Source organism: Cottoperca gobio, chromosome 21 (genome assembly GCF_900634415.1).
Source record: "Cottoperca gobio chromosome 21, fCotGob3.1, whole genome shotgun sequence".
NCBI lineage: Eukaryota > Metazoa > Chordata > Actinopteri > Perciformes > Bovichtidae > Cottoperca > Cottoperca gobio.
The window spans coordinates 9,019,253-9,038,880 of record NC_041375.1 but is presented as its reverse complement, the minus strand read 5'-3'; the positions used below and the strand labels follow the sequence as shown (position 1 = coordinate 9,038,880).

The 19,628-nt window shown below is 41.4% G+C and overlaps 1 protein-coding gene across 4 annotated transcripts in view; it reads left to right on the top strand.

Moving 5' to 3' along the window:
* myo1b (myosin IB) overlaps positions 1-19,628 on the top strand; it is a 60,645-nt gene that overhangs the window by 39,628 nt on the left and 1,389 nt on the right. Inside the window, exons 10-32 of one of the 4 annotated variants that reach the window (XM_029459832.1) lie at positions 429-576; positions 1,062-1,180; positions 1,946-2,032; positions 2,141-2,206; positions 5,557-5,661; positions 7,630-7,692; positions 7,854-8,054; positions 8,670-8,896; positions 9,044-9,244; positions 10,620-10,713; positions 11,821-11,970; positions 12,075-12,143; positions 12,245-12,331; positions 12,719-12,805; positions 14,153-14,239; positions 14,950-15,036; positions 16,255-16,329; positions 16,460-16,594; positions 17,053-17,159; positions 17,308-17,440; positions 17,821-17,973; positions 18,572-18,702; positions 18,808-19,628. The exon at positions 18,808-19,628 is cut by the window's right edge and continues 1,389 nt beyond it. In XM_029459832.1, the coding sequence (XP_029315692.1) occupies positions 429-576; positions 1,062-1,180; positions 1,946-2,032; positions 2,141-2,206; positions 5,557-5,661; positions 7,630-7,692; positions 7,854-8,054; positions 8,670-8,896; positions 9,044-9,244; positions 10,620-10,713; positions 11,821-11,970; positions 12,075-12,143; positions 12,245-12,331; positions 12,719-12,805; positions 14,153-14,239; positions 14,950-15,036; positions 16,255-16,329; positions 16,460-16,594; positions 17,053-17,159; positions 17,308-17,440; positions 17,821-17,973; positions 18,572-18,702; positions 18,808-18,940 (2,745 nt within the window). In that variant the 3' untranslated portion in view covers positions 18,941-19,628. The remainder of the gene's footprint in view (positions 1-428; positions 577-1,061; positions 1,181-1,945; positions 2,033-2,140; positions 2,207-5,556; positions 5,662-7,629; positions 7,693-7,853; positions 8,055-8,669; positions 8,897-9,043; positions 9,245-10,619; positions 10,714-11,820; positions 11,971-12,074; positions 12,144-12,244; positions 12,332-12,718; positions 12,806-14,152; positions 14,240-14,949; positions 15,037-16,254; positions 16,330-16,459; positions 16,595-17,052; positions 17,160-17,307; positions 17,441-17,820; positions 17,974-18,571; positions 18,703-18,807) is intronic. The other 3 variants (XM_029459833.1, XM_029459834.1, XM_029459835.1) reach the window with 3 other exon arrangements.

Sequence of the window (19,628 nt, the reverse complement as noted above, 5' to 3'; positions counted from 1 at the left end):
AATGGGTAATTTGGGTTGATTTTGAGCTGGGATGTTTTATTGGTTTCTACGTGTCTCATCCTTTCTTGGCCTGCATGAATTATGTAACTCAAATGCACTCTTAGTTTATCCTGGAGTTATTCGAAATGCAGACCTTAGTCTGAAAATACTGCTCACATGAATTAGAGGCTAACGAGACATGTTGAGCTGGTTGGCACTGCTTATTGGCGGGTGCAGCTCTGCCTTGTTAAAAAATATATTTATTATTTGACTACTCCAAGTATTATCATAACAATACTAGCTGCAGGCTCCAATACTAATGTGTCAACCTTACATAACTGAAGTGTCACATTTAAAATGGATATATTTAGTTCCCCTTTGCAACCCTGTGTCCATATTTCTTAATAAAGTTCAACAACATCAGCTTATATTTGACCCCCCCCCTCCAGAATGCCATGCAGATCGTGGGCTTCATGGAGGACGAGGTGCAGTCGGTGCTGGAGCTGGTGGCAGCCGTGCTGAAGCTTGGCAACATTGAGTTCAAGCCAGAGTCCCGCTGTAACGGCATCGACGAGAGCCGCATTAAAGACAAAAACGGTGAGTTTGACTAACGACAAAGTGGAAGCAAAGAAATGTTAAACTCTCTTTATAACTCAATATCCACCTTCATTTTAATGATGGGCCCGCACAATGTAGTCGTGAACAATTCTGCTGCCTTGGTGTTCATTTATGATCGATAAATATCAGACGAGCTGGATCATTTTATTAATTTGTTAATTTTAGTTATAGTCTGATGAATTATTGTGAATATTTTTACTTGTACACCTTTTGACCCACTTGTCCTACTGGTGTGATGTTGAGCCACTGCCCCCTATTGGCAGCTTTGTTCTCTTCTGCAGTCGTCCTCCCCTAATTAATACATTTCTAATTAAGTAAATGTATTTTTTATTTTTTTTTACTTTATTCTCGAAATGCAAGAAAAAAAAAAAATGTCCTTATGCCTTAAGTAGCCAGCTTTATGTTTAGCTGCAACATAGAATAAGTCACAAGTTCATAATTATATATATTTTATTCTTTTGCAGATTTGAAGGAGATGTGTGAGCTGCTGGGGACCGAACAGTCAGTGCTGGAAAGAGCGTTCAGCTACCGTACAGTGGAGGCTAAGCTGGAGAAAGTGTCCACTACCCTGAATGTGGCCCAGGTTAGAGTGATGGTTATGAATCTGCCTTGCACCAGTTATGCCAATGTGTATCTGCCCTACTTGTATTGACGTATACGCACACGCACACGCACACACACACACTCACAAGGCATAAAAAGATAAAGGGCCATTTCTTCCCCCTGACTTGCTCCTCTGGCTGCCAACTCTCATCCATGTCAATATTACAGGAAAACCTCTCCATTATAGATGGGGCCTTATTCCTCCCAGAAATTCAAATGTAGGTCACATATTCTGACCTCAGTGTTGCCACTCATGGTTAGCTTTATGACGGTTTCCTTTCTTTTCCAAACAGTTTGACCCGTTGGCAAGTCAAGTGTCAGCTTTTCTGATACAAGCATATTTTGGGTATCCAGAGATGTAGTGATTAGCTTCTTAGAATAGCTGAGGGCATCACATCTGGTGCATTTTTTATTTTTATTTTTTAAAGAAGAAGAAAATCTTCTGACATACATTTTAGTTTAGCATTCTCTTAATCTTGATCCGTTTTATTTGTATTTTATATACACCCTCTTCTACTGTGCTACACTGATTTGTCTGCTCTACCATGTCTCTTATTTCCTGTGTTATCATTTCCCTATATGACCATTTATTTTCATTGTATTGATGTATTTAAATTGCGTTATTCAGCACCTATTGCAATTTTGACCCAAAGGCGCTATATAAATAAATAAAGTTTGGTAGTAATGGAAATGAATTCAAACATTTCATCACCAGTAATATGTGTTACATATGTTAATGTTACAGGCCTACTATGCCCGAGACGCCCTTGCCAAAAATCTCTACAGTCGGCTGTTTAGCTGGCTAGTTACCAGGATAAACGAAAGCATTAAAGTAAGTAATGTCCACAACAGTTGATTTATTCAGTTTTTATTTTTCATTCTCAGGCAGTACATCCGTTCATCGTGTATTTCTAATATCGACAATATTGTCTCCCTGCAGGCACAAACTAAAGCTCGCCACAAGGTCATGGGTGTGCTTGACATCTATGGCTTTGAGATATTTGAGGTAAGATCCAACCCACTCTCTGTTGTGATCTCAACCACAAGGACAGGATCTGACCACCCAGACATTTTATCACATTTAAAGGGATTTAGCCCCAGGCTGTTTGCGTGCATGTTTGGGTACCTGTTAGGAGCTTATCAAACGAGAACTGAGGGCTGCTAAAAACCACATTCACATCAGATTAGTTCTGCTTTATTGCTCCCAGTGGGGGATTTTTTTTTTCTGTCTTTTTGTAGCATGGTTATACAAACACTGAAATCAGCATTTCACAGTAGAAAAAATAGCACCATTAGGGAACTGCTCGAATATACTGGAAACGCACAACACATCGTATACATGTTGCACAGTAATAGATGTGACACAGTAAGCAAGGTGCATGTAAATAAGTATGTGCATGCAAACACATGCCAGAGAGGCTTAGAGTGCACAGTACAGACTAAATGTAAATTGAAAATGATTGACCTTTTGCCTGATGCCTTCCATCCCCCCTACCCCCCCATATGTTCATGTCTTTTTCATATCACTGCCTGTTTACCCCACTCACTCTCAAGTACTCCCTCTCCTCTCATTGTTGTGTTGTGTCTGGGTCACCAGGATGGAGTAAGTAACCCCTGCACCGGCCTGTTTGCTGTGCCAGTGTGCATGCTGTGATCTAAACGACTTAATTCAGCTCCTCATTAAAGACGATTCAGGGCTCCCTGTGTGCAGCATCGCCACACGGCTGAAACGATGAAAAAGAAAGCTTTTCATCGTTTGAATCATGACATAACACTCAGTTGTCAGTTCATTAGGTACGCCTAGCTAAAACTAATGCAGTGTAATACAGCAGCCCTGCAATAAACGCTACATTCATGAAGGTTACTGTGTAATGTTGAGCTTTTAGAGGTGCTGATGCACGTTCATGGTCATTGTGAAGGCTTGTAGCTCGTGGTGGTGTGGAATTTCATTATATCGAGGGGTTTGTGATTTGTTCTCCCCGTTTTTATCAACGAGAAAACACCAAATACTGTTTTAGAAGGATTTTTTTTTGCAGGGCTCTTGTATTAGACTGCATTAGTTTTAACTAGGTGTACTTAATAAACTGGCTAGTAAATGTCTTGCTGCTGTATGTGGTTTCTGGTTATAAACAGATATTAATTTAAAGAAATGGTTGACCATTTACGAATATGCTTGTATTCTTTCTTTCCAAAAGTTATACGAGAAGATTGAAACCGATCTTGTTAGTTTGATAAATATGAAGCTAAAGCCAGTTAGCTAGCTTACTTAAAGACTGGAAACGGGGGGAAACGGCTAGTCCTCGCTCTATCTGAAGTAAACCAAATGATGCTGCAGCACCTCTGAAGCTCACTTATCATGGGACAAAATGTACTATTTCTTGGCTGGTATTGGTAACTCTCTGGAGTCGGGTCATCACTGTGAGGTTGCTGCACCCATCCAAGAAAAGGTCTGGCACATAAACCCCCATGTCATAAAATGAGGTTTTTATACAGAATTAACCGATGAGAAGTAACTTATTAAGTGAGTCAAAAGGCGCTAGCTATTTAATTGTTTTACCTTTGGACAGAGCCAGGCTTTCTGTTTCCTCATGCGTCCAGTTTCTCATGCCAAGTAAAGATAAGTGTTAACTGTAGCGTCACATTTACTGTGCTGACATCTTTAATGATCTTACTCTCCGAAAGAAACCAAATAGGCATATTACACAATATATAATGCTATTTGTTTAACCATTACAGATTAGCTGATGCTTTGGTATGTCTCGTGGTCATTTAACAAACTAATGATATTAAGGACCGTACAAGGTGTCAATTTATTATGACAAAATGAGTGTTTAGCAATTTCATGCTCTTGAACCTCCTGCAAGTTTGGCAAGCCACTGTACTTTCTTCCCCTGGAACTGGTGTTCATTAAAACTTGTAACGTATAATCTTTAATGCATGGACTTTGCCTGACCTTGGGGCAAGAGAATCGACACCTCTGAGACATTAACTTCCAACATAGTTTTAAGATGGTGGCTCCCTCAAGCTGCTACAAACGGCTCGCAATAAAATAGCTCAGCTGAAATAGTTTAGGGTTAAAGTTTGTCATATTTCGGTCTGATGTCTGTTGCTGCCACTTGGGTACACGCCAGTGTGTGTGTGTGTGTTAGGGGTGAAGACGACCTTTAGGTTTCTCAGTAAAAGGAAATTAGGGTCTAACATCAATAACTGATCTCCTCGAGGCCATGTGTTCCGTTTCCTGGTCACTGAGAAACCTTGCTGTGTCTTTCACTCGGAGCTCGTAGACTAAACATGCTGTTCTAACCATTGTTGTGTCCTTAGCAAATGAATGTTAACCTAACCCAGCACACAATAGGGCCGTCTGCCAACAAGCATGACTCACCACTTGTCATAATTGACAGCAATGATAATTGAGAAACGCGGGTAAAAAAAAGTTAAAACGGTCGATGCTTTTAAACTCCATCAATGTTTAATGAAGTTATGACAATTTACAGGAAGTGTTTTTTATATATATTGACATCATATAAGGTGCAGCAGCTAAATGTACTGGTATCAGTTATTCATTGTCTAGATAGAATAAATGTTTGTTCAGAGATGGTTGTCAAAGTGACGAGGTAGAATGAGTCAGCTTCAGATTATAGTTTGTTCAAGCTGATTATTGCCAATATTATATCAGATGTACTGCTTTTTAAATGCAGTGTGCCTGCCCCCACAGCTCAGGAAACTATGTTGCAGGCAGAGGAGTTTAGGGATTTATTTTAAATGGACTTTTTCTCTTAACTGGATGTAACTTCAGAGGCTTCGCTAGACTAAATAGTGAGTTTGCAGGTTTTGAAAAAACTGTTGTTGACTGATTGCATCATGGTGGATGTAGTTCTCAGGTGAAATTGTATTCATGCTGCAGATTGATACTAAATTCCAGGAACTTGGTCAAGCAAAATAAGCACGTATTGGTACGGCCATCCCGATAAATAACATCTTTAAATACACTGCAGGAAAATTGATAGAAAGAAAACTGCAAACGTTGGCTAAGAGGTGACCATGCTTAAGAATGTTTACACAGAGGAAATAATGCAGTTAGATGTTTGAGAAATGGAAAATATGAAGCAGTTTGAAGAACAACATTGATGAATCATTTCCTAGCCTGGTTTGTGAAGTATAGCAGGAACAACAAAAACCAAGCACAAGAAAGTTCTGAAATTTAAGATTTTTGGAAAAGAAGTAAGAGCGAAAAGAAGTAATTTCACTGAAAACAACATTGAACGACAATGAGTTAACATGCACCGTCATGATTCCACATGTTGACAATGGCTGGAACTAATTGTTTTTTTTTTCTCCACGTGGCTGCTCCCACAGGAAAACAGCTTTGAACAGTTCATCATCAACTACTGCAACGAGAAGCTGCAGCAGATCTTCATCGAGCTGACTCTGCGTGAGGAGCAGGAGGAGTACATTAGAGAGGTCAGTATACTCTCATTTACACACGTGCAACACGCACAGAATCCATGAACCATAGACTGTATATAAGAAGTGGTTGTATTGGTGAACTTTTTGATGCCTCAAGTTTGGCATTTTGACCGTTGCCATCTTGTTTTTTTCGAAAGCTGAACTGAAAACACTGAAAGGGTCAAAGTTCTAAGACAAAAACATGGAAAACACCCAAACCGGACAACACCGTGGTAGCCAAGCCCTGAAGCCTACCCTGCTTTATCGTTTATTCTACTCTAAACGGGACCATCCTTTACAAAATGATCATCGCGCTGTATCGGAGAAGATTGAAACTAGTGAGTGAGAACAAACTCATTAGGAAAATGTTTACTGAGGCAATAAATCAAGTAAGAAGTAGGGTCATTTCCTCATTGACTTCTATACAATTTGACTTATTTTTCTGATCAGTGGAGTCAATTTTAAAGCACCTCCACATCGACTTCTCTTTTCAGACCAGGAGGTTGCTGCTTGCCATGTCCTCCTGAATAGACTAATTGGACACTTGGATACATTGCCTATCTACCCCAGCTTGTAGCCATGGAAACACTCTCTCCCCTGCAACTGTACTTCTACATCCTTCAACATGTCAGCACTCACTTTGTTGTGTTGACAGCTCATCTTTGCGGGCCCCTGCAGCATCATCCCATCTCTTTAACCTCTTGTGTCTTTTTGGATAAACCTGCATTCTTGCCCTCAACCCAAACGCATTTTCTACTTAATTTATGTCTTCTATCCCGTCTGTCGTCAATCACACTCTAAGTTTATTCTCTCCACGTCTCCCCCTCTGTGGAGTCCCGGGGACGGAAGTGATCCCTCACTCCAGCGAGAGTAAACACTCCTCGTTGTGGGCCTTTTAAGCTCTGTTTGTTTTCAGAGCTCTGTGTATGCGAGTGTTGCAGTGGTGATCCCCACACCCCTTCTCCACTAACGCCACCACCAATGATATTCCACTCCTGGCCTCTATCCAGTATTCTGCATGGGAAAATAGCACAGTGCGGGAGAAAGGATGGAGCGCCGCCAATCAGGAATTTGGCCAGTCCACCCGTCAATTTAAACCACACCTTCTTTGCGCCACCAAAATATCTGTCACGTTGCTAACATCAGCCGAAGCTACGTTCCTAACCCATTAGCAGCTGTGAAGGAGATGTTGGGGAAATTTGTTTTTCAGAGGATCATAGCCTTTTTTTAGAGGGTAAGATGGAGAATGTTTCCCTTTCCTGTCCAGAAAGGCTTTGTACTCTGTCCTTACTCAGATGATGGGAAGAGAGAGGGACAGAAAATAAATCCTGGTGAACATAAGCATCAGCCAGCCAGGACCAATATGGCTATGAAGATCAATATACAAACATTAAGACTGATTTAAATATCCTAAAAATGGCACTAAAGTTCATGATCAAACGATACTTAAATAAGGAATAATAACTAACTTTAAAGGGGCCTCGCCAATTAAGTGTTTTCGAGACATTTGTTCTCATTAGGCTCAAATTCCCTGTGTAAATGTTAAGTGCCAGTGGTCTAGACTGCGTATAACCTCAGATTATAACAATGTAAAACATGAGGTTTTGTATTAGAATTAGAGACACATTGGATACAATGCCATTGTTTGTGGCTACTTCTCAGCAGCTAGCCTCACACTTTCACAAAAGGTTGAGGTTTAATGCGGTTGTAAGGTCAGCGCACTTTTATTTTGTTGCTGCTTCCTCCAGTACTGTTTGTTCTTTCTGATGGCCTTCTATAGATCTCTAATGAAAGGACTACTTTACTTGGTAAGAGCAGCATTCATTCTCTGTCCTTCAGTTACTTGACCAGGTGCTCAGTGTTTTGTTGACATACTCAACCACTCAGTTCTGTGAGTCTTACCGATGTGGAAAAAATGTCTTGTCAGCTCAAGATAAAGAAAAGGCCGTTGTCCCTTTTTGACCTTCATTTCTTTTGTTACAGGGAATCGAGTGGACCAACATTGAATATTTCAACAACGCGATTATCTGCGACCTCATTGAGAATGTAAGTCTCAAGACCACACAAACCAATTCCAACTTTTTTTGTAGCACTCGTCATAACCACGATATGACAACTCTCAGTATTGTATTGTACACTTTATGATTGGTCATTTATACCTATTTTTTATTTAATTTGTTTATGTCTACCTACCTTACTATGTCCAGCACCAAAATGGCATCTTGGCCATGTTGGACGAGGAGTGCCTGAGGCCGGGGACGGTCACCGACGAGACCTTCCTGGACAAACTGAACACCATCTGTGCTGAACACCAGCACTTTGAGAGTCGCCTCAGCAAGAATTCAAAGTTCATCACTGACCACAGCCTGCCGCACAATTGCTTTCGCATCCAGCACTACGCCGGCAAGGTACTGGAAATTAGTATGTGTACACAACAATGAGGAATTAGCAGATACAATGCAACTTTATGTTGAACAATACAGTACCCTAAAGGTAATGCAAAAAAACACTAATTAATTAATTTATGGATCTGGTCAATTACGACGCTTGATGAAAAAATGCACTGGTCAATTTTGAGAGTTTTGGCTATTTTGACTCTATAACATGTCGTCTTTCTGACTGGTAGAAAGAAGACAAAATGCACCTTTTTTAGGTGTTTATTTTACTACACTTATTGCCTATTTGCGTCTGTCGAGTTCCAATTTTATGGAGTGATAAAAAGACCTTTGACACTAATGTCAACAAAATATTGAACCTGGCTTTATTCAATGTTTAGACTGTTGATATTATTATGCTGACATATTTAATAAGATGATGCCTCATTTGCATATAAAAAAGTCTTAATATTAGTTATCAGCTGGGGAAGTTCTGTGGGGATATCTATTACTTAAAATGTTTACCCCCTTCGCCTGTAGGGTGCTATATTAAAAACTGAAACGAATCAAAAGGAGAAGCGCTTTTGTTCAGCATGATGAAAAGAAGACATATTCTTAGTCATGTCTGTTCTTCCTGTTCATATCAAGGTGCTGTACCGTGCCGAGGGCTTTGTAGACAAGAACAATGACCTGTTATACCGAGACCTGTCACAGGCCATGTACAAGGCCAACCACAGCCTCATGAAACAGCTGTTCCCTGAGGGCAACCCAGCCAAAGTCAATCTGAAGAGACCGCCGACTGCTGGATTCCAGTTCAGAGCATCAGTGGGGACGCTGATGAGGAACCTGCAGACCAAGAACCCAAACTACATCCGGTAAAGTCCTGTCCTTCATACAGAGAAAATCAGCAATGCTTGTGAATGAATTCAACAATGTACCTCTCCAATCCATTCTGGTAAATGGTCTTCCATAGACGAGCAGTGTAGCCTCAGTGTGAACAACCTCTCTCTTTGCTCTCCCAGGTGCATCAAGCCCAATGACAAGAAGGCCTCGCACATCTTCACCGATTCTCTGGTCTGCCATCAGGTGCGCTACCTTGGCCTGATGGAGAACGTCCGTGTGAGGAGAGCGGGATATGCCTTCCGCCAGGCCTACGAGTCGTGCCTGGAACGCTACAAAATGCTCTGCAAACGGACCTGGCCCCATTGGAGAGGGCCTGCCAGGTAAAGGTGGTGTTTATCCTGAAGCAGTGACTAACTGTGGGGTAGAGGGGGAGTAGAGAAAAAAGGGGTCTTGTCACTGGATCTTTGCCAAAGCAAATCCCTCCTTGGTTTTTGTGAGAAAATGCGAGTGTGGAAACTGAGAAGCACTCGTATCTGTATCTTTAACTAAGGCACTGAACCTCAGAATACTCCCAGTGGAGGGACTGTGACCAGCACTAATAGACTGCAGTTCGAATGGTCAGCTCCCAGGTGGGATTGTGTGGAGCTGTGTGAATGTAAAGCAGGTTATTGCTGGAAAAGGGCTCGGATAGCTTCCCCTGGATAAATACAAGTTCAAGTGGGGGAAATAATCAGCTGAACTTGACAAGTTTACCAACATGCATGCACATCTTAGATTCCCATCTTCTAACATTCTGGATCAATTCACTGAGAAATTACAAATAAATACTAGTTTTAATTCTTGAAATTGGTAAGTTTCTGAGAAATATAAAAGATGTATTATATTACTGTGATAGGAAGCTTTTTTATTTTTTGTGCAAGTTGAACTAGTCATATTTGAAGTCTCTCAGAATAATAAATATTAAATACTTTTTTTGTAAAAAATTAGATTGTTGCAATTTACCTTTTTGTCTAAGGTTTGCTTATTTGTGTTTACATTATTGAAATCAGTTGGTATGACTTAAAAAAAAAAAAAAAAACTCTACTCTTATACACACTTTTGCCACAGCAACTTCATGAGCACACAGAGGACTGGAGTAGATGCTAAAGCTAGCTCCTATACGAACTGAATCAGGAATCGTTTTGAATCAAATCGTGACCCCAAGAATCCAAATTGAATCGTGAGATACCAAAAGACTCACAACCTAGTAGTTTACATGGTACTTTTAGGGAAGTTTTTTTAGAGATCTTTTCACATGATAATTTGCATTTCCTATGACTTAATTATTACACACGTACACAGTTTCAGGTATTTTCTCCGTTCACATTAAGCATTCCCTCTCCGTACCACATGTTAAGACATTTCATCTTATCTGTGTCCTCTGTTCCACATCAGCCAGACGTGCGTGTTTCATCTTCTGTGTTGGCGAAAGCACTGATTCCTATCTTCTCTACCACACATCGGTATCTTGTTGTCCAGACATCCCTCTGTGCTTTGTGCGGTTTCCTTATTTTCTCCCTCCACATGTCTCTCTGGATTTGTTTCATTCCTCTGTTTTAATCATTCTCAAAATCAGTTTCTCAAAAGTCTACATCCCCTATGCGCTCTGCTGTTTTGTCTCATGTCTTCTCACTGCTTCAATACATTTTGTTTATGGCCACTTGAAATGTTAAGTATGCTATGAATGACCCGTCTGATCCTTCTGGCTCTCCACAGGGAAGGAGTGGAGGTGCTGATGGCTGACCTCAAGGTCCCAGCAGACGAGTTCTCCTACGGCCGCTCCAAGATCTTCATCAGGAACCCACGAACGGTAGAAAACCGATAAAGAACCCCTTTCATCCCTTAATTTATGTTTTGCAGGCAGTTTTGACATCTGTTGTGTACTCCGGTAGATCAAGCTGTGTTTGAAATGTCTAAAGGTTGAGTCCAGTGTGCTCAACGACCCTGTTTTTCTCACAGTAAGATGTTTGTAATGCAGGGTGGGCTGCACTCAGAGCCCCCACTTCAGCAATTAGCATGCAACCACCAGAAACCAAAAAACACATGGTTTAACTTAGCCATCCCATCTAACATGGGAAATGAGCTTCTTTACTCGGCGGCGCTCGTAGGGCTCTTCAACTGCTCAAGCCTGCAGCGTCTAAATGGACTTTCTCCCCACCCAGTAAAAAGACCAACAAAGCTTAGAATAACATGATCTCATAGTGGGAGAATTTATTTTTTTTTTCTTTAATTGCTTTTTCTATCTGATCAACGTATCTGCCTTTTTTATACATCTGCAGCTGCGAAACGTAGCGTCTAGATGACGTGGATTGTAATCCACGTTCCTAGACGATATTTATTTTGGCTGTTAATCCAATGCAGCTACGCCTCTATTTTAATTGCTGTGACGGTTTGGAGAACTTCTTGTCAGAAAACATGGAACGAGACTTTGCATCTTCTGCTTCACTAGACAAAATACTGAGTCATTTGGAGTTCATAACGAAGCTCTTTAAGTACATTAATTATTCTTTGTATAAATGATGTGCTATAAATAAGTGACCTTATCTAACCTTACCTTACGCTAACACACAGTGAGATAAAGCAGTGATGTAGTAAAAAGAAGACTAATCGCACTGGCTTACAGCAGGACAATAACATGTTGTAATCACATCCCGCAGATTCACACGGGTCATCGCTGTGAGCCCACCTCCCCTCCGCTGCAGTTAGATTGAACTTTATACTCACTGAATCAGTATTTGCTCAGATTAAAAAGTAAACATTTCTATTGATCTCAAAGAGGTATAAAAAGGAAAGACGTTTCCCAAACAAAAGAAAAAAGAAAATGGTTTATGATACCTGTGAATTTTAACAACAGTTATCAATCATGTAGGTGTTTTTTGTTACCTCATGCCCTTAAGTTCCATTTTCTTCCCCACAGCTCTTCTTCTTGGAAGAGAGGAGGAGGCAATGCCTGCAAGACCTTGCCACACTCATTCAGAAGATCTACCGAGGCTGGAAGTGCCGCAGCAACTTCCTGCTGCTGAAAAAGAGTCAGATAGTGGTGGCGGCATGGTACCGCCGATACGCGGTGAGGCTCCAACTCTCACACGAAGCAAAACAAACAGATTGACAGATGGCACCGATGCATGCAGTGTAGTTATTCCCCTATCTTTTCCTTTTCCCATCTCACAGCAACACAATAGATACCAGAAGATCAAGAGCGCCACCACTGTGGTGCAGTCGTACACCCGAGGATGGCAGGTGAGCACCTTCCTGTGAATTCTCTCTGTTTTAGAATAAGATGTAGCCATGCAGAAATCATGACGGAACATTCACATTTTTGCTTGTTCTATTTCCACCAGGCACGCAAGCTCCTGAGAGAGCTGAAATATCAGAAGAGGTGTGTAGAGGCAGTGACCACCATCTCAGCCTTCTGGCACGGCACCCAGGTACTGACTCATGAAAGCGCAGAGGGATATCGGAGAGCGAGGTTTTCTCCTCAATGGGCCCGGGTTTCACACAGGCTCAACACATTCATGTTGGAGAAAAAGAAGGCTGCTCTTGAAGTCTTAACAGTATTGCTTTAAACATTTGAGTTTTCATCTTGTGCAGTGTTCCTACCTGATTGCCCAACAGTATTACAAAAAACCATCTATTAATCTTTAGTTTCCACTTTGATCCTGCTTCTTTTTGCTGATCACACAACTGCCACTTCTCTTTTTCTCCTCTTCCCCCCCCCCCCCCCCCCCCCCCCCCCACACTCCTCTTTCACTTTTCCTTTTTATCTTGACTATTTTCCTCCTTCGTCTTACCTAACGCCCACCACGACCCACCAGGCTCGGATGGAGCTGAGGCGTCTAAAACAAGAAGCGCGGAATATACACGCTGTGACAGTAATTTGGGCATACTGGCAGGGAACCAAGGTATTTCCGCCCAGCCGCAGTGTGTCTCACTTTGTCCCAGCTGTCTTGTCATCCGTGTTCACCATGTCCCCGTACCATCCCCCGCTATGAAACGGCCTGGTAGAGTTGCAGCCGCTCTGAATGACCCTGGATCCCGGTCCCTCCGTTACCCACTGGCCTGATTGTTGTGCGTCCTGTTTTCTGTTTCGTAGCTCCTAACACGTACACTTCTCTTTACGTTTCTGGTTGTTTGCTGAATATTTTATTTTCTGCCATAGTGTTGCGAAATAGATTCCTACCCGAACAGATCCTTTAACATGGCTCACATGGTTTAGATTTGTGTGCGTTTTTTGATTTTGGTTTCAATCCAATGTGGTCTTCTATAATCTAATTAGTTTAACCATGCTGTGCCCACCACACAGACGACTTCCACTGTGTTATTTACTCGTGCTGAGACGGCTCTTTTTAATATGCTGCTGACGGCTCCATAAATAAGCATGGTATTATGTCAATATGATGGCACATATGTTGCTACTTTATAATCAAAGCCACTTCAGACTTTGTAGTTGACATGTATACAATATAATCAGCATTAGCTTAATATTATCATTTAACATATCCTTGGTTGTTAATAATCAATAATATATTCTCTCATCCTGCTGATAATGATCAATTCTGATTTATAATCAATGCTGGTAATTATTATTCTGTGTTTGTGAGCTTTGTTCTTAGCAAGCATAAAGGCTTCTTATTGGTCAGCATCTTTGTATGGAGCTCTAGATGATGTAATGGTAATCCAAACTAGGGCAATAACTAATAATTCTTTCCATTGATTAATCTGGCGATTAATTTCTGCATTAATCATTTGGTGTATAAAATGTCAGAAAATTGTAAAAAAAAGAATGTCCAAGGTGATGTCTTTTAAATGTCTCGATTTGTCAGTCAAAGTCCCAAAGATATTCAGTTTAATATGATATGAAACGGAGAGAATCAGCATTTTCATAATTATTTTTCATGAATAATTACTTTAATCATCAATCGATTATTAAAATAGTTGGCGGTTTTTTTTTTTAATTTTTTTTCGAGCCAGTAAACTATTAGTGTACTAATCGTTGCAGCTCTAATCCAGACTCTCTCACTGTCATATTCTATTTATTCACTCATGATTTATGAGTGCCACAGGAAGTTGCCCACATGTTGACGTTAACCACCCCGTGTTCCCGTCTCTCGACATCCTTTTGTTGTCTTTCGTCAGTGTTTCCTCCATAATGCTTTTTCAACACCTACTCCGTGCATCTCCTGGGACAATTACATTTTGATTGTCAATGAAATTAACCTCCCCCCGCAACTGCCACCGCTTTCCATCAGGCCCGGAGAGAGCTGCGTCAGCTGAAGGAGGAGGCGAGGAATAAACATGCCGTATCGGTCATATGGGCCGGCTGGCTGGGCACCAAGGTATTTGGGAAGCCCGTTGACTTGACTTGCCGTGACTTGCCGCCTCCATCGAACCCCCCCGCTCCCCTCCCATTCTCAGCGGATAAAAACTCAACATACCCGTCATTCTGCTCAACCCATTCTAAACATTTCACGTACTATATAAGGCAGTTTACAAGACATCGTCTCACACACACTTTGGATGCTGAAGTGGAAAGAAGAGTCTTACTCATGGGGAACAAAATACACACACACACACACACGGACACACACGGCTCATGTTTTTGGTGTGTTTTCAGCTTCTTCCACCAAGGTCCAATGCCTCACCAGTGCATGCTGCCTGACCTCTGCATGAATTATTCCTTCTTGTGTAGTTGACGCACGTTTACTCTTTGCATCGCAGAACTCTTTGTCTTTTTCTAGATCAACTCTGTTTGGGTGACCTCTGATGCCTGAGTTGTAACTTTTGCTCTCCTCCTGTTACTCTCAAAGTTCCACTAAAAAAAGTCTGTTTCCATTCCAGAAGTTCCCCCTGATAATTGTCAGCCATATTTTGTTTCTGGAGCAGTAGAGCTGGACTTTTGTCACACTGGGCCTGTGTGTGTGTGTGTGTGTGTGTGTGTGTGTATTTGATTGCCGACCTCAGACAAACCCGTGTCTCCCTCTTCTTCCTCTGATCTTCACTCTCCTTATTTGTTCTTGCTCTCTTTACCGCCCTCCCCCCTGAACAGGCTCGCAGGGAGCTGAGAAGACTGAAGGAAGAGGCCAGACGTCAGCATGCTGTCGCTGTGATTTGGGCCTACTGGCAGGGACTCAAGGTACCTACCAGCCCCATGGCACAGCCCATCCCCAAGTCTGCCACCTACTCATCACCCCTGACCCTCTTCACCCTCCTCAACCATCTGCTATGTGCATTCTTCTACAGGAAGCCAGTCTCTGCACTATATACATAATGGCATTGTGTTAGACTTTATGCAGCTTATGACTCAAAGATTCGGGAGGGGAAGCACATTTGGGTGTATGCAAAATCAACAGATTATGCGACACCACCACAACATATAGTAGTTCTACAAAGATTACCAGAGTACCAACAGCTCTTTCCTGTTTAGAATCATTTTATTTCAGTCTAAAACCTTTTGTTTGATAGTTTCTTTCCCTCATTTTAATCCAATATAGAAGTCCCAATTCTCTTTTTGTAGAGCAGTCCTTGTGAGACTTTCCTACCTTCAACATTTCCCCCTGCATCACCTCAGTTAATTGTGTCAATGACACATTCTCACTAAGAGCTCATCTTTTAAAGGGGTAGTTCACCTAAATCAAAGGAAAAATGTCCAGTTGTGGTTTCTAGCCATGCAGATGTATACCTATATGTTACTTTCAGTTTTATTTGTAGAAGTTTTGAGACTTCTGCCACCACTCCTGTGCAATGGAGGTGAATAGAAATTACTTTTTTATTTTTCAGGACCCGACTGACTTGACAGAGGCTGTCTGTCTTTTCTGTCCTTGTCTAAATGTCTCCCTCTGTCTTCTTCCTTTTTCATCTGAGCAACTAACCCCGATATAAAGCGGCACCTCTTTTTGTACCCAACAGTATTTGCTTCACTCGTTCTATCTTTCTATTTCAGGTGTAAAATGTGTGCGTGTCCTAGTTTGTGGTGCTTATCTGTTACGCGTCTCTCTGGTTTTACCAGAGTAACTGTCGTCATCTTTTCATTGTGTTAATTGACCATAATGCACCTGATCACACAAATTTGTGCAATTAAGGTCAGCATGAAGGTCGTTTGTCATAACCATCATTGACTTCATAAGTAATTAATTCGGTAATCATTTTAATTAATTCCAGCAGCTTGGAGTTGACTGTCTGTTCCAGGTGTTCATTGTTTGTGACTAACTAAACGTATGTTGTTCTAGTGTGCTGTCACCCCCCCCCCCCCCCCCCCCCATCAGTGTATTCGCAGTGCTTTCCTGCTTCACATCAAACTAATGGGTAACAAGAGGTGATTGACAGTTTATTCTTTCCTTTATTGCTGTAAAAGGTCCGCAGAGAGTACAGAAAATTCTTCAGGGCAAACGCAGGCAAGAAGATCTATGACTTCACCATCCAGAGGATTGTACGTAGAACTTCAGTAAACACACAGAAACTAAGAATTGTGCTACTTTGATTTGTATATAAAAAATAATAGTAATTGTAAAAACAATTGCTAGAATGTCATTAACCTGATTTTATGTCCATTTGTCCAGATGCAGAAATACTTCCTGGGCCTGAAGAACACCATGCCCTCCATGTCCCCCGTAGACAAGAGCTGGCCTGCAAAGCCTTACCGCTTTCTGGATGGAGTTCACACAGAGCTGCGGAGAACCTTCCATCTCTGGAGGGTCGGTCACAAATAAGCAGAAATAAGCAGGGCCCCTGTCTTCAGTCTGTCCCCTTCACCCATATTTAATGATTCTGTCGTGTTATGGCTTATACCATCAGAGTGAATATTGTCTAATTTGCAGATTTCATTAATACAAATTGTAATCTACTAATAGATTATGATGAATTATTGTATCTTAAACTGCCCAGCAGCATATAACGTAATACAAATTAGCAGCACCTTTACCAGCTGCAACATTGAAGTGATATTAATCCTAATATTGACATCAATAATTATTATCAAGTAATATAATATATACAAATCTGAAATGGTCCATCCTGCATAATGAGTACTTTAACTTCTGTTACTTTTGTAAGAATTTGAATGCAGGACTTGCGTACTTCTTCCACCACTGTAGAAATGTTTTATATTTAATACCACAACCCTTAGTTGAACTGCTGTGATGTGTGTATTCAGTGCAAGAAATACAGGAGCCAATTCACAGAGGAGAAGAAGGCGGTGTATGAGGAGAAGCTGGAGGCCAGTGAGATCTTCAAGGATAAAAAGGCTCTCTACGCCAGCAGGTACCTAAAATGAACTGGGGCACAGTGCTCGTTGTTTTATGGTATAGGTATAAATAAAAGTAATATCTAGACAAATGAGTATGTTAGTGACTCTCTTAATTGCACAACGCATCAGACGTCTCATGTGGCACGAATGTCTTTGTCTCAGCGTGAGCCAGCCGTTCATGGGAGACTACCTGGAGATCAGCAAGAACCCCAAATATCAGAAACTCAACAGCGCCGTGGATGAGAAGGTTCTGCTGGCTGACGTGGTCAATAAAATCAACAGAGCCAATGGCAAGGTAAGAAACATCACTCTCACTACAATATTTTGAGCTCCTAAACTAGCTCAATTTTAAAAGTCCAAAGTGGCTGTGATTACATCGTCACACTGCTGTTTAGAGTTCAGCGCCGGTTCTCCCACACGGGCCTCGTGGCGCACACATTACATTGTTTCGATGGCTATTTCACCCCAGCTGAGCAGTAATCTGATGCTTTTTGACATCTTAACAACTGGCATTATTTTTTGTTCCAGCAGACATGTCCGGAAACATTTTTATGTTTTGCTCTTAACCCTGTCCCAGTTTCAAGATTGGATCGGACCCTTAAACGATGCAGCTACAAACACATTTCTTTTATCGTCCGCGCAATTGTTTTTGACAGTATTATCTCCGGTTTGCAGGGCACAGCTCGAATCTTCCTGCTGACTAAGAAGAGCGTCGTGCTGGCTGACCAGAAGACCGGCCAGGTGAAGGCCAGCGTTCCCCTGCCAGACCTCACCAGTGTGTCGGTCAGCACACAGAGTGACGGCTTCTTTGCTCTCAAACTCAAAGAGGTGAGGGAGACCTGTTGTTTTATAGTTTATATATATATATATTTATTATAATGTTTTACACTGGAATTATTATTTCTTTATTGTCACAGAGTTACACTTTAACTTCCGTTTGAATTGTGCTGACAAATAAAAAATGCTGCTAAAAGTTCTGTGTAAAAATAAAAAGTTTAAGTATGTATGTATGTATGTATGTATGTATGTATGTATGTATGTATGTAATATATTTCTGCCTTTAGGAGAGTAGAATATGTGTTTCAGAGTCTGACATGATGTTCCTTAGATGGCCAGGTTAAGCAAAGTGCATCCATACAAATATATTATTAACAGCATAGTTGTTTAATGGATGGAAAAATCGGTATTGGCAGATACTCAAGGTTGCGGACATGAAAAAGTGATATCGAGCCATCCCTACTTATATTTATTTATTGAATTATTTAGTATATAAAATATATATGAACGAGAAGGTGTCCATACTATTGACTGGTACTGTGTGTATATATATTTATTTGTTACATTTTTACTCGTATCATAGTATATGATTACAGAGAACTGAACTTGAGTTTTTTGATGCAAATGTCATTGTGTGATTTTGCTTCAGGGTTCCGCCTCAGCAGTCAAAGGGGACTTCTTACTCAGCAGTGAACATCTGATCGAGATCATCACCAAACTCCACCGCACCGGGGCCACGGCTGAAGACAGCGAGCAGCTCAACATCGACATCTCAGACGAGTAAGAGAGCGGTGTTAAATATCTGGCTATTCCGGTCAAAGGATGGGCCTCGCCATCCACCGCTGTGATGTTTTAATGATGTGGCTAAATGTTTGTGTGTGGCAGGTTTCTGGTGCAGTTCAAGCACGACAAAGTGTGCGTGAAATTCATCCAGGGAGCCCCCAAGAACGGGAACAGTGTGTCCTGCAAGCGCAAGAACAACCGCCTGCTGGAGGTGTCGGTGCCCACAACGGCATAGTGCAGCTCCCCTCGGCAGATTTTGGGGGACGATTTAACACCAAAACCACCGCCCACTCCGAACCTCTGGTCTCGATGAACCATCACCCCCCCCAGTGGCCGCCCTGAGCCCGGGAATGACAGTGCAGTTATTCATCTTGTTGTCTTGTTGTTTTTTCCTTCGGTCTCTTGTAATCAGATTTACTACGGCACCACTATAGCTGTAACCATGTGCCACTTTTTTTTGGCAAAGAAAGCCCTTACCTGGGTTGCATGCCACAGAAGTTTGGTCAAATGTTTCACTGGTGTTTTGTAAAACTGGGGTAAAGAGTTGAGAATGTTGGTGGAGCACGAGAGACTTCTGTACACCAGTGGCGCTGTTGATTGTTCTGCCTGTATGTTGAATTAGTCTTCAGAGAAAATGTCATTATAAGAACTTTGTGACAAGCTCCAGCCTCAACTGGCCTTGACTCATACTTTTTTTTAAGCGCCTCTGGCTTTAAGCAGACAGCTTTTAGAATTTGAGATCTGGGAACTTTTTGAGCTTGGCCCGTCGGATTTAGTTTCTCTGAAGAACTTAAATACTGCACTTGTTTTCACCTCGGTGTAACCAAAAGAGGATGAGCTGAAAATGAAATTTGATTGTATGTTTTATTTTCTATATATATATTATTTTTCTCTGAAACAAACAGTGGGCAGTTGAGAAGTCA